This window comes from Gadus morhua, chromosome 10, assembly GCF_902167405.1.
Source record: "Gadus morhua chromosome 10, gadMor3.0, whole genome shotgun sequence".
NCBI classification, from domain to species: Eukaryota; Metazoa; Chordata; class Actinopteri; order Gadiformes; family Gadidae; genus Gadus; species Gadus morhua.
This window is the reverse complement of record NC_044057.1, coordinates 16,211,004-16,222,115: the sequence shown is the minus strand read 5'-3', so window position 1 is coordinate 16,222,115 and position 11,112 is coordinate 16,211,004. Positions and strand designations below refer to the sequence as shown.

At 38.8% G+C, this 11,112-nt stretch overlaps 1 protein-coding gene across 1 annotated transcript; it reads left to right on the top strand.

The window, feature by feature from the left end:
- The first annotated feature begins 587 nt into the window (after positions 1-587).
- Positions 588-10,821, top strand: LOC115552777 (cytosolic phospholipase A2 gamma). Its single transcript, XM_030369090.1, has 14 exons — positions 588-752; positions 3,928-4,001; positions 4,124-4,223; positions 4,302-4,444; positions 4,993-5,191; positions 5,289-5,394; positions 6,818-6,958; positions 7,044-7,109; positions 8,385-8,513; positions 8,722-8,868; positions 8,974-9,078; positions 9,207-9,361; positions 9,852-10,017; positions 10,105-10,821. Exons 2-14 carry the CDS (start codon positions 3,955-3,957, stop codon positions 10,260-10,262), a joined length of 1,662 nt encoding a protein of 553 aa, XP_030224950.1. The 5' UTR covers positions 588-752; positions 3,928-3,954; the 3' UTR covers positions 10,263-10,821.
- Positions 10,822-11,112: the final 291 nt, after the last annotated feature.

Here is an 11,112-nt window from a genome sequence, read left to right as displayed (position 1 = left end):
TTGACGCGATCGCCCGTTTCAAGGGCAAATTTTTTTATTGTTTCGATTAAACAATTAAATACAATACAAATATAAAGTTAAAACAATTGTTATCGCTATCTATCATAATACAGATATACAGGATACATACAGGATGTAAACAAACGATGACGTAGGCCGGTACAATTTTCGCCCCCGGTACAATTTTAACGTGACAGGTAAAAACTATCATGAACGCAGCGCAAACCCGACAACACCCACCCCTTGTCGTGATTGATTGGAATGCTATTTATTTTGGTTTTGAGTAGTTGGTAGTACCATTTGTTTTTGTGTACGATCTCGGAGCATAATCTGCCTACAGAGACGCGTTTTTTTGACGGCCTGCTTATTGAGCGGGCAGCTGGTGGATCGCGAGGAAAGATCAGATGAATGTGATCATTTATGTTTCCGACTAGAATCGCTGATACAACCTTTAAGCTTATCTTTGTTGTCACCTGGGTGTAGGCGTGTCTTCTTTACCATTCCGCCCATGCCAATACAGACTGAGATTTAAATCAGACCCTGTAGGCGTGGCTTCTTCACCATTCCGCCTATACCAATATAAACAGAATTTTTACCTTTATTCGACAGATGCTTTATGAACCACATCCATAGTGAACATCAGTTCACCTTGTATCTCTTGATAAAGCACCTTTATTCACTTTACCACTCTTCAAGTTATACCTAGCCCCGGAACCACAAACAACTCAGCGGGCCGTGTTTTCTCAGTCAAGGTAAACAACAACATTAATTCCTTAAATTTTTTTCTTATTTAAACTTTCAGTGGGCTTTTTATGGGGTCAGAACGGTCTCATTAATAATGAATGCACAGAGAAGGATTCACAAATGTATTTTGTGATTTATATGTAAATTACTCTCTTCTCACAAATAGATTTCAATGCACACGTAAATGGATATCGGTATGTATAAATGTAAAATAAAATCATTAACAAAAATAAGTTTCACAAACACATTTCGGATCCACACACAAATGTACCTTGTTTTAAATAAATGTAATATAAATCCATAAATATATTAATAAAAAATATATTTCACAATATTTTCACAATTTTCATCACAATGTATTTGGATGTTGTTACATTTATATACAAACTGTTAAACTAGTATTTACAAGACGTTTTTCATTTGTGAATTTATTTGCATTTGTGGTTGAAATGGTCTGTATTTATGTGTGGATTTTTGAGACTCTCCTGTGGGCTGTTCCACAAAGCCGGTTTTATCACATAACCGGGTACAACAAAGGGTTTGCTGTAACCCTAGGTTTTCCGTTCCAAAAGGATCACGGTATGTTAGTTGCTATAGAAACATATGCTCTGAATCAAACCTGGTCGGAGCAGGTTTTGCGCAGGTTAAGTTTGAAACATAACCCGGTTTTGGTATTTAAACCTGCGTTCACCGCAGATTTCATGTGTTCACAATGGCATGCCCTTTTGATGAGAGAACTGCTGATATCAGAGTGCAATCCACCGGGAGCGATTGATAAGACCACGGCTCGACATCTTGGCATATCAAATGACTTTTTGCTGGAGTGGACAGATAGGCCTATAGATTCTCGCGCAAATCTTTAATATATTTAAATAGCCTTACATAGCCAACACTACCAATCGAGGACCTGGCCTCAGTTCACTCCAGACTATTTGCGTAGCCCTCCGTTTTTTGCAAATGGTAGTTTTATCTAGGGCTATAATGTTGGAGATGCTGAGCACATCTCAGTCCTTTCATATGACCCATCCAAGATTTGTATCGGCCTCCTATCATACAAAGAGCAATATTGTCTGAGTACTATGCCGAGAGGCACTTACAACACAAAGTATAAAATATTCCTAACGGACTTACATCCACTGTTTGATCGTTACACACACTAATCCATCTTGATCTGTGAAGTTGAGGAATTGTCACTTTTAGGTTTTCTACCCAGTTACCAAAAAAATAAACATTTGGAATAGTATGCGCTGTGGCAAGCACATGGTTTGCATGTGTTACTTCGAAGGCAAAAAAAATCTAAAATACAAGAAAACACAAAAACCTACATTCAACCAGTGGGGTATGGCCCCAGCTCTCTGGAGGTTGATAGGCCTACCTCCAGGTACCCCCTCCATGCCAGGGCGCCCTGAATTTATGTTTATTAACAGCTCGTCCACCGGGGTCAAGACAATTTGAGGGCCAGATCCAGTCAGCCGACTGTCGGCCTTTTCACAATTGGCTTAAAAAAATGGCTTATTTAAATTTATACCAATACGATGGTGGGAAAAGCTTACCAGTTTGTATGTTTTTTAAACTTCATTTTTATACTTGATCCGCTGACCGCTTGGAAGCCATCGGAGTACATCTTTTTTTTAGAAGAAAGGGGTTATGTGGTAGGATCTTTAAAGGGGGCATATCATACCACCAGGTGTGAGTGTGATTAGCAAGCGTCAAAGACGCTTTGGTCGCTCACAAAGTTTCGCTGCGAATTCTTCTGTTCGCTTTGGTCGCTCAAGACGTACAATTCAATTATGCAGACGCATTTAAAGGAGCCGTTTGCGTTTAGGCACTACAGACAGCCATATCAAATAGTGAACTCTCCCATACACCTTTGCCATATTGCCGAGACGGTTTTGCTTGTTCGATAAAGTGCTTCAACAACAAGTAGGACAGTGATTCCCCCCAATATAAAAAAAAAATCCTAAAATGTAGGCTAATTACAACCGAGAACAAAAAACCCTGCGTGCTGTAGTAGTTAAAATATGTTTCACTTGGCGCACATGGCTAATTTGCATACGCGCACAGGACTGGTTGGCTCCGCAAGGCAAATAATGGAACATATCTATCTATCTAGGCCTATCTGTCTATCTATCTATCAACGCGTGTCTAGTTTTAATGTGATGTATTGTGTGTATGTCCAGTCAGACTTGTTCTGTGTGGTCTTGTAGGCTACTGTCCTGTGTGGGCCGAACCACCTAAATGGATTCCCGACGATTTGTGTCGTTTGGTATTCATAAAGACTTCATAGGCGATCTATCTATCTAGACTATTTAATTAACCATTTGCATAAAGTTAAAAAGTTTTCAACTTCTTTTTGACGCTCAGGTCGCTCAACTTTGGCCGCTGGTAGCGTTGGTCGCTTTGGTCGCTTTGGTCGCTCTTGCCCATAGAAAGTGAATGACTTCCGGCGATTTGGTCGCTCAATTCGCTTCTGGTGTGGACGTACAGTTGCAGGTTTGAAAATGTGCAGCATTGTGACATCACAGGTGGGCGTGTCCACCTAGATGTGTGCTGGATAGATCAGTCTACCAGCCTACCCAGTGGACTGAAGTAAACGTTGCTCATCTGAAGGCAGAAAACGAGGGAGGCATCTGATTGGCTTACAGAGAGTTCCTTGTTGAAAAAAATGCATTTGTGAATCTAGCGACGTCAGGAGAGTCTCAAAAATCCACATATAAATACAGTCCAGTTCACAAACAAATGCAAACAAGTTCACAAATGAAAAGCGTCTTGTTAATTCAAGTTTAACAGTTTGTATATAAATGTAACAACATCCAAATATATATATGATGAAAATTGCTAATATTTTTTTAATTAATATATTTATGGATTTATATTACATTTATTTAAAACAAGGCACATTTGTGTCTGGATCAGAAATGTGTTTGTGAAACTTATTTTTGTCAATGGATTCATTTTACATTTATACATACCGATATCCATTTATGCGTGCATTGAAATGTATTTGTGAGAAGAGAGTAATTTATATATAAATCACAAAATACATTTGTGAATCCTTCTCTGTGCATTCATTATTAATGAGACTGTTCTGACCCCATAGCTTTTTGATCAAAGCTTATAATCAAGCAGTGGAAATTAAGAAAAGAGAGCAACTTCTTGAATTCTTCATTTATCTCTTTTTAGTGAACCTTCTGCAAAGCAGGTCTCCAGATGGCACAAGTCAGGTTGATAAACATTTGTAATACCAATGTATTAAAGTATGTAATTGTTAGCCTTGTTTTTCTTTTATTGAGTTACATGGCTTATCATTTTAGATTATTGAATCCATTTCATGTCTGTAGGATTAATAAAGTATTATCTTGCATATGATCTAAAACAGGATCCAGCATTCGCTCAGTGATGGGGAAAAAAACTACCTTTCTGGTAGAAAGCTTTGTGTTCAGAAATGTCTGGTGAAGAACCACATTTCTTGTACTTTGGTGAGTGTCGTGCAGAACTGACATAAGTCTATACTGTCTTGTGTGTAGTAACTCAGTGAGCCTGCTTTGTCCATGTAGAGTAAGGTACCCAACATCGCTATACTTGGCTCTGGAGGGGGAGAGCGAGCCATGGTTGGACTGCTGGGCTCCCTGTCCCAGATGGGAGAGCAGGGGCTTCTGGACGCTGCCCTCTACATGAGTGGTGTCTCTGGATCAACATGGTAGGTCAGGCCACCCGATACTATGGAGAACAAGGAGTTCTTATTTTTTTCTACTAACAGCAACAGCAATAAAAAATGGGGAGAGACATGAGGTTGAGGTTCTGCTGGGGAGATGGACAAGGAAGGCGTGGGGAATGAAGTGATTGCAGATGGGAGCAGGATTTGTATATCAAGGGAAGAGTTATGATGACCTCTGGTGGAGAATGGCAACTCAAGGACAGAGCCAGACTGTGACATTTCTGAGTAATGTACTTAAACATGCTGGTAACATTGTCGGTAAGCTTTTAATTATTATATTATTTTGGTAACTTGTCAGCTATAGTTAAATTCTCTGTGATTATATCTGTTCTGGTTAACTGCGCCTGCCTCTGTATGAGACTATTTCCATTTAGAGACTACTGCCGGCTCACTTGTGACCAATGAGGGCATCTCTTCCCTGGTATCTTGCTCCCTTCATGTTCTTCTCTGCTTTCTCTATTTTAAACTTTTGACTCTGACCTACACCAGTTTTAAATGTGCTTTCATTAAGGTATTCTGCTTAATTACAGGTGCATGGCTTCTCTTTATGAAAAGGCTAATTGGTCATCAGACATGAAGCACATAAAGGTTGTTGCGGAAAGACTTGGGCACGGCAGTGTCAGCCTAATGGACAGAGTTTGGCATCTGATCGGATATTATCGAGCAAATGCAAATTTCTCACTGACAGATGTCTGGGCTGCACTGGTAGTGCCTGCGATTGTCAAGAAAGTAGGAAAACAATAATCAAAATATAATTCTAATGTATATTTCTATAGCATACTTCTATCTTGGGAAATTATTTATTTGGATCCATATTCCTCCTCAGATAGACAAATCGACCCTCTCAAACTACCAAAAGTGCCATGACAAAGATCCATATCCCATCTATACAATCATCAACCAGGACTGCAAATACGAACATTTGCAAAACGGTAACTATCAAATATCAGTGTGGTCAATACATTTCTATTTGGCAGTTGGTTTTGGAAATTTCCAGTAATGGAATTGAGACTATCACAAGGTTTCCAAATATCCAATACCAATACCCAATTATCAGTGTGGTTGCTACTGCAAGCAAATCTACTGTTCTTCTTAAGTTTTCTTTATTCCGTTTGCATGTTTTTTGGGCAGTTAAAGCTCTTGCATACTTTTAGCTACAGAAACCCTTCAACTATCAAAACGTCCAGCTCTTTAACGACATGATGGCCATCTCTATTTTACACGTACACACGCGTGCGCCCAAATGAATGCGGGCGCACGTGTGTTTATGTGTAAAATAATTAATGAATGCAGGCGCGCTTGTGTGCGTCCATCTGTTTAAACACACGCAAACTAAACATGAACCGCATAATACAGTCCATGGCAATGCATATTAACAGGGGGACACATGCATATTAGGAACACAAGTCGATAACCATAATGCATACAATACTGGTAAGAAACGATGTTTGTTAATGTATTGCGTACATATCATTAAATAGAATCACAGTTACCGCAAATCATATGTGTGTTAAGTTTTCTTTGTAGAAATGTATTTGAGGACGTTGTAGAAGAAAACACTATTCCATGTGTGAATTAGGCCATATTGTTTGGCCACAAACAGCCATTTGATGTTTGAAATGATGTGGTCATGCATCTGTCTCATCGGAGACTGCAAACGCACTGTCAAAATATCAATTCCTCAAATTCAAATACGCTCATGGCTCTTAAAGGGATTGGGAGATGGCACTCTCATTGGTTTATTGCACGTTACGCCCAAACCAAACCTACGGGTAATTAGGCTACTTCAGACCAACCCTTTTTCGATTTGCGCCGGGCGCAAGAGTAATTTATCCGCCGGTAAAATAGCAACATCGCCACAGAACCATCCCCAAAGCTACTTGCGTTTGGCGCTTCTCACTTGCGTTTCAGACTGTTAAAACAGGGCCCGAAGTGTCAGAGAAGGAGCCTTCCGCCTTCTCTGACACTTCAACTATTTCAGACATCGTAACTAGCTCAATATTCAACGTTAACCTTCATTCAAACCATTTAACAAATCAACACACTTGTATCTTCAATAATCTGAAAAACGAATTTCAATTACCTTTATACTTTTTTCAGAATCACAGTTTTAGTTCCATATCGGCTTCGTTTTCAGTTGGTCTCATTGGTTTACGGAGGGCGTGCAGGCAGTGTTGCCTGATGCACACACTCTTGCAGTTCGTTAGGACGAAACGCATTCTTGTTTTCATCTGTAATTCTGCATGTATTTGATTAAGCTTTAGAGCAGTGACATCGCTGTTTGATAAAAAAGTGGCGAGCACTTTATTCATTAAACATCATAGTTGACTTGGTTCCTAACGTGTTTGACTGCAGAAACCTTCTTTGAGCTAACCCCCCATGAGGCCGGGTACACTCTTGCTGGAGCCTTTGTGGAAACCTCCAATTTTGGAAGTATCTTCAACAAGGGCGTTCTGACAACGAGCAAACCTGAGATGGACATGACATATCTTCAAGGTTTGTGAAGAGAACAACTACAAACTGCTGTTGCAACTTGCTACCTTCAACTTCATTGTTATTTTAACAATCTGCCTTTTCTTAGGTCTTTGTGGAAGTGCTCTTGCTGACAGGGAGGTCATTCTGAAGATATTGAAGGAATGGCTTGAAGGTATGCCAAAGTATATCACACATTGTATCACAATAGCAAACATGCTGTTTGTACCATGTTATTAGAATGTAATAATAATAATAATAATAATACATTTAATTTAGAGGCGCCTTTCTAGACACCCAAGGTCATCTTACAGAGCATATAGTCATCAATGTACTAACATGTACAACATATGTTGTCTTTAGGTGGGGAAAGCATGAAGGCATTAAAGGACCACAAGGGTGTTCAGCTTCTTTCTGCTGTGGTAGACCTTCAGCTCTGCCAGTACACCGGCTGTGACCCTGCTCCTCTGCTTCAGACCGCAAATGAACTGCTACTAGGTGACACTTAAATACAAATCAATACAATCTTTTTCTCTATCGTTTTGCTGATATTGGTCAAATATTGTTGTTCATTGTAATTGGTGATTTCACTGTTTCCTATTGTGTACAGGAAAGAGGGATTTGGATGGCTGTATGCTGCAATTGAACTTCGATGGGAAGAACAGCACAGACCAAAACGAACAGATTCACAAAGTCACTTCTGCTGTCAGCATGTTCTTTTTTAAATGGAACGAGGATTTGGTAGGGGTTTCAGAGGAATTGGATGTTTTTGTGAAGACCCTTGATAAAGTAAATGAGAAGTCACCCGATAGTGAAGGTAATCTATCCATCCATCCCTCCATCTATTCATCCATCCATCCATCCATCCATCCATCCATCCATCCATCCATCCATCCATCCATCCATCCATCCATCCATCCATCCATCCATCCATCCATCCATCCATCCATCCATCCATCCATCAATTCATTTTCTATATATGTGGTGCAGGTGGCGGCAATGATGATGAACTTTTGAAGAAGTTGATTGACAGTGTCAAAAGTAAGTGTTACTTATTTTCTAAGATTTCCATCTATTAAAACAATAATTTGTTTATTATTTATTTATCAGGGGCCATGCACAACTCCAGAATTAGATTCAAGCTAGTCTTCCTCTGTGGTCCCTGGGTAGAGATACAATAATATAACATTCAAATACAATATGTCACGATGTGCAAGCCCTACAGGCATTTAGAACTGGTTTAAGATGTGGAGTCTGATTTCCGTGTAGTATGAGTTATTTGTATTGATTTGATGGAGTAAAATTAGTCACCTCTCACTGACTCTGGTATTTCTTGGTTCTTTCTCTGTGCGAGACTAGACGCCTTTTTAAGGGAGGAGGGGCAAGATCATTATATATATAATATAATAATGTTATCATAAATCCAATGTTGATGTTTACGTTTCTTTAGAAGAGGCAGCGGCGTTGCAGAGCCATGCTGGGCCGAGGTTAATACTCCAGGTGTTAGAACTGAACTACTGCATCCTCAGAGGAGAGGACTGGACTCATTTGGTGGTTGAGTTGAACACCCTTCTCAAAGGTACCATCTGCCAGGGACTTCAACTTAGAACTTACTCATATTTCTAGTCTTACAATCTTGAACCTAGATCTTGAGATCAATCCATTTTTTTGTTGTGTGAATGCCATTAGAGGCTTATCATTTATATTATGTTTAGCAATCCAAGCAAATGCATGATGAAACTATTGGTTGCATTATTACAATTCTCATTATTTTATAAATGCTGTAGGGAAGAAGACGGTGAGTGGTAGAGATTTGATGATCAACGAAGATGAGTGGCTCGAAGCAGATCTAAAGTCCAGGAAGAAATTGGCACTTGGACTCTCTTTGGAAATTTGCCAATCGTTCTGGAGTTGGTTTCAAGACTTGAAGAATGGTACAAATCTACTGTTGGCAGTATTTTTTTGTTGTATTCCTCATTGAAACAAATCCATTGAATTGCACTGAAACATTTCAATATTCTATTGCTTTGTTTTCAAAGCGATCTGGGATTTCATCGTCAAGAAAATATTGAAATTTGTGGAAGGGTTGCTGAAGTTATTCTGGATTTGGGGAACCAATTATAATTACCTCCACAGCGTGAACGGTAGGCCTTCAGGGTTTATGATATTTTCTCTGAAATCAATGCAGCGAACTGTATTTTCATTCACGGTTGACAAAAGATATTTCATGTATTTTAGACATGGACTAACATATTTCCTGTTTTGACTTAAGCTCCACATATTGACCAAAGGCTTCTGCAGAGTGAAACCACTCACTTTGAGGACGCCGGTTTGCTAGTCAACTCTCCCTACATGAGTGCACTGAGAGCTGAGCGAGAAATAGATCTGATCATCTCCTTTGACTTCAGTGCAGGAAGTCCAATGGAGGTAAGAACACCTGAAGAACATTCAAATCCCTGGCAGAAAATGGTTGGAGGTGATGGAGAAGATAAAACAAACTTGCTTGCTTAAACTCCCCACATGCAAAAAGGTGTTACTATGTGATTGCAACGTTTTGTAATATATAATCTATGAAAATCAGAATATTAAGAACCATCGGTTTTTTACCCACTCAATGCAAGTAAATCAAACAGAGTGATACACCATTTAGGCAATTCCCTTTTCATGTATTTGACGGTGAGGAAGTTAAATATTGGTTGAACATACAACCTCTCCATGTAAAGATTAGATCAGTGGGTAACAAATATTGTGCTTGTAAGGTTGCAACCTACTGCATTTATTATGTTTCTGTTGAAATGTTTGCATATTAGTTTAATGCTGTAATGCATCCATATCGAAATCTTTGTTTCTTACAGATGAAATGGCTTGCTCTTATGTTAAGCTGCATTTATTAATTTTATACCTTTTCATTTCACAGACTTTGACTGAAACAGCTAAAGAGTGTAAGGATTTGGGCATCTCCTTCCCAGCGATCAATTACTCACAAAGTGACATGAGCTCCCCGAAGGGTTTCTATGTGTTCAAGGGGGTGAACAAAGCCCCCACTGTAATCCACATTCCCTTATTCAACGTTGACAACTGTGGTAGGTTATAATAAAGTAAACAGACACTAAACATATTGAACCAAGTGTGTTCAATTCACTCATTCAAATGTTGTCTGATGTGTTCAGGGAGCGAGTTGGAGGATTACAGAAAGAAGTATGACACATTCCAGGGAGCTTACAGCCCAGAGATGATCGAGGATCTGATGAAGAAGGCTGGTGAAAATGTCTTAAACAACAAGGAGTACCTGTTGAGGGAGATCAAGGACATTATCAAGCAGAAGTGACCCACTTCTGCTTGAAAAAAGCTCCAATGCTTTTATTGTTTACTCTTATTACTTAAATGTTTTTTCTGGAAATTGAAATGTGTTGAAATACAATATGCGTTAATCCTTGTAATCAAAATATATATTTGGTAACAAATTGTAAACATAACCTACAGTACATAATATGAACGAAATAAGAGAGATAATGTGACTTCATTTTCTGTAATCGGCTATTTTATCTTCAGTGCTTAAAATTTTTTTTTTTTCGTATCTATCACCAATAAAGACAAGCTCCAACATTGATCACTAGAATTAAGATTTAAGAAAAAAGAGATCTATTTGGTAACAAATTGTAAACATAACCTACAGTACATAATATGAACGAAATAAGAGAGATAATGTGATTTCATTTTCTGTAATCGGTTATTTTATCTTCAGTGCTTAAAATGTATTTTTTTTCGTATCTATCACCAATAAAGACAAGCTCCAACATTGATCACTAGAATTGAATTGCATCATATTATTTGATCTGATTCTTTGATCTGACTATTTGATCGTTGCTCTAATAAACGCAATTCCACCAAAACATCCTGCATCTGTGGAGGAGGTCGATGATATTAAACCATCACTCGACTGTTCGAAAACTGTGGCGTGTAGCATGGACATGGCTACGATTATATTTGCAATAATTATGCATGTCATAGGTCTTTGCTAGTGAGTTCTACAAAAATCAACTCTTTGGTTTGAGTGGAAAGCCATGCCCTTGTTATATCCTTGGAGGAAATTAGACGTTGTATTTCAAAATCTGGAAGATTGGTCAAATATGCCATTTAAACTGCTTTTACATTTAAATTCACTAGTGCTGTGGGTT

Coding starts and splice junctions, on each gene's coding strand:
- LOC115552777 (XM_030369090.1), top strand. CDS start 3,955: ATGGCACAAGTCAGGTTGATAAACATTTGTAATACCAATGTATTAAA. Junction 5,395..6,817: donor ATACGAACATTTGCAAAACG/GTAACTATCAAA, acceptor GTTTGACTGCAG/AAACCTTCTTTGAGCTAACC. Junction 9,079..9,206: donor TTACCTCCACAGCGTGAACG/GTAGGCCTTCAG, acceptor TTTTGACTTAAG/CTCCACATATTGACCAAAGG.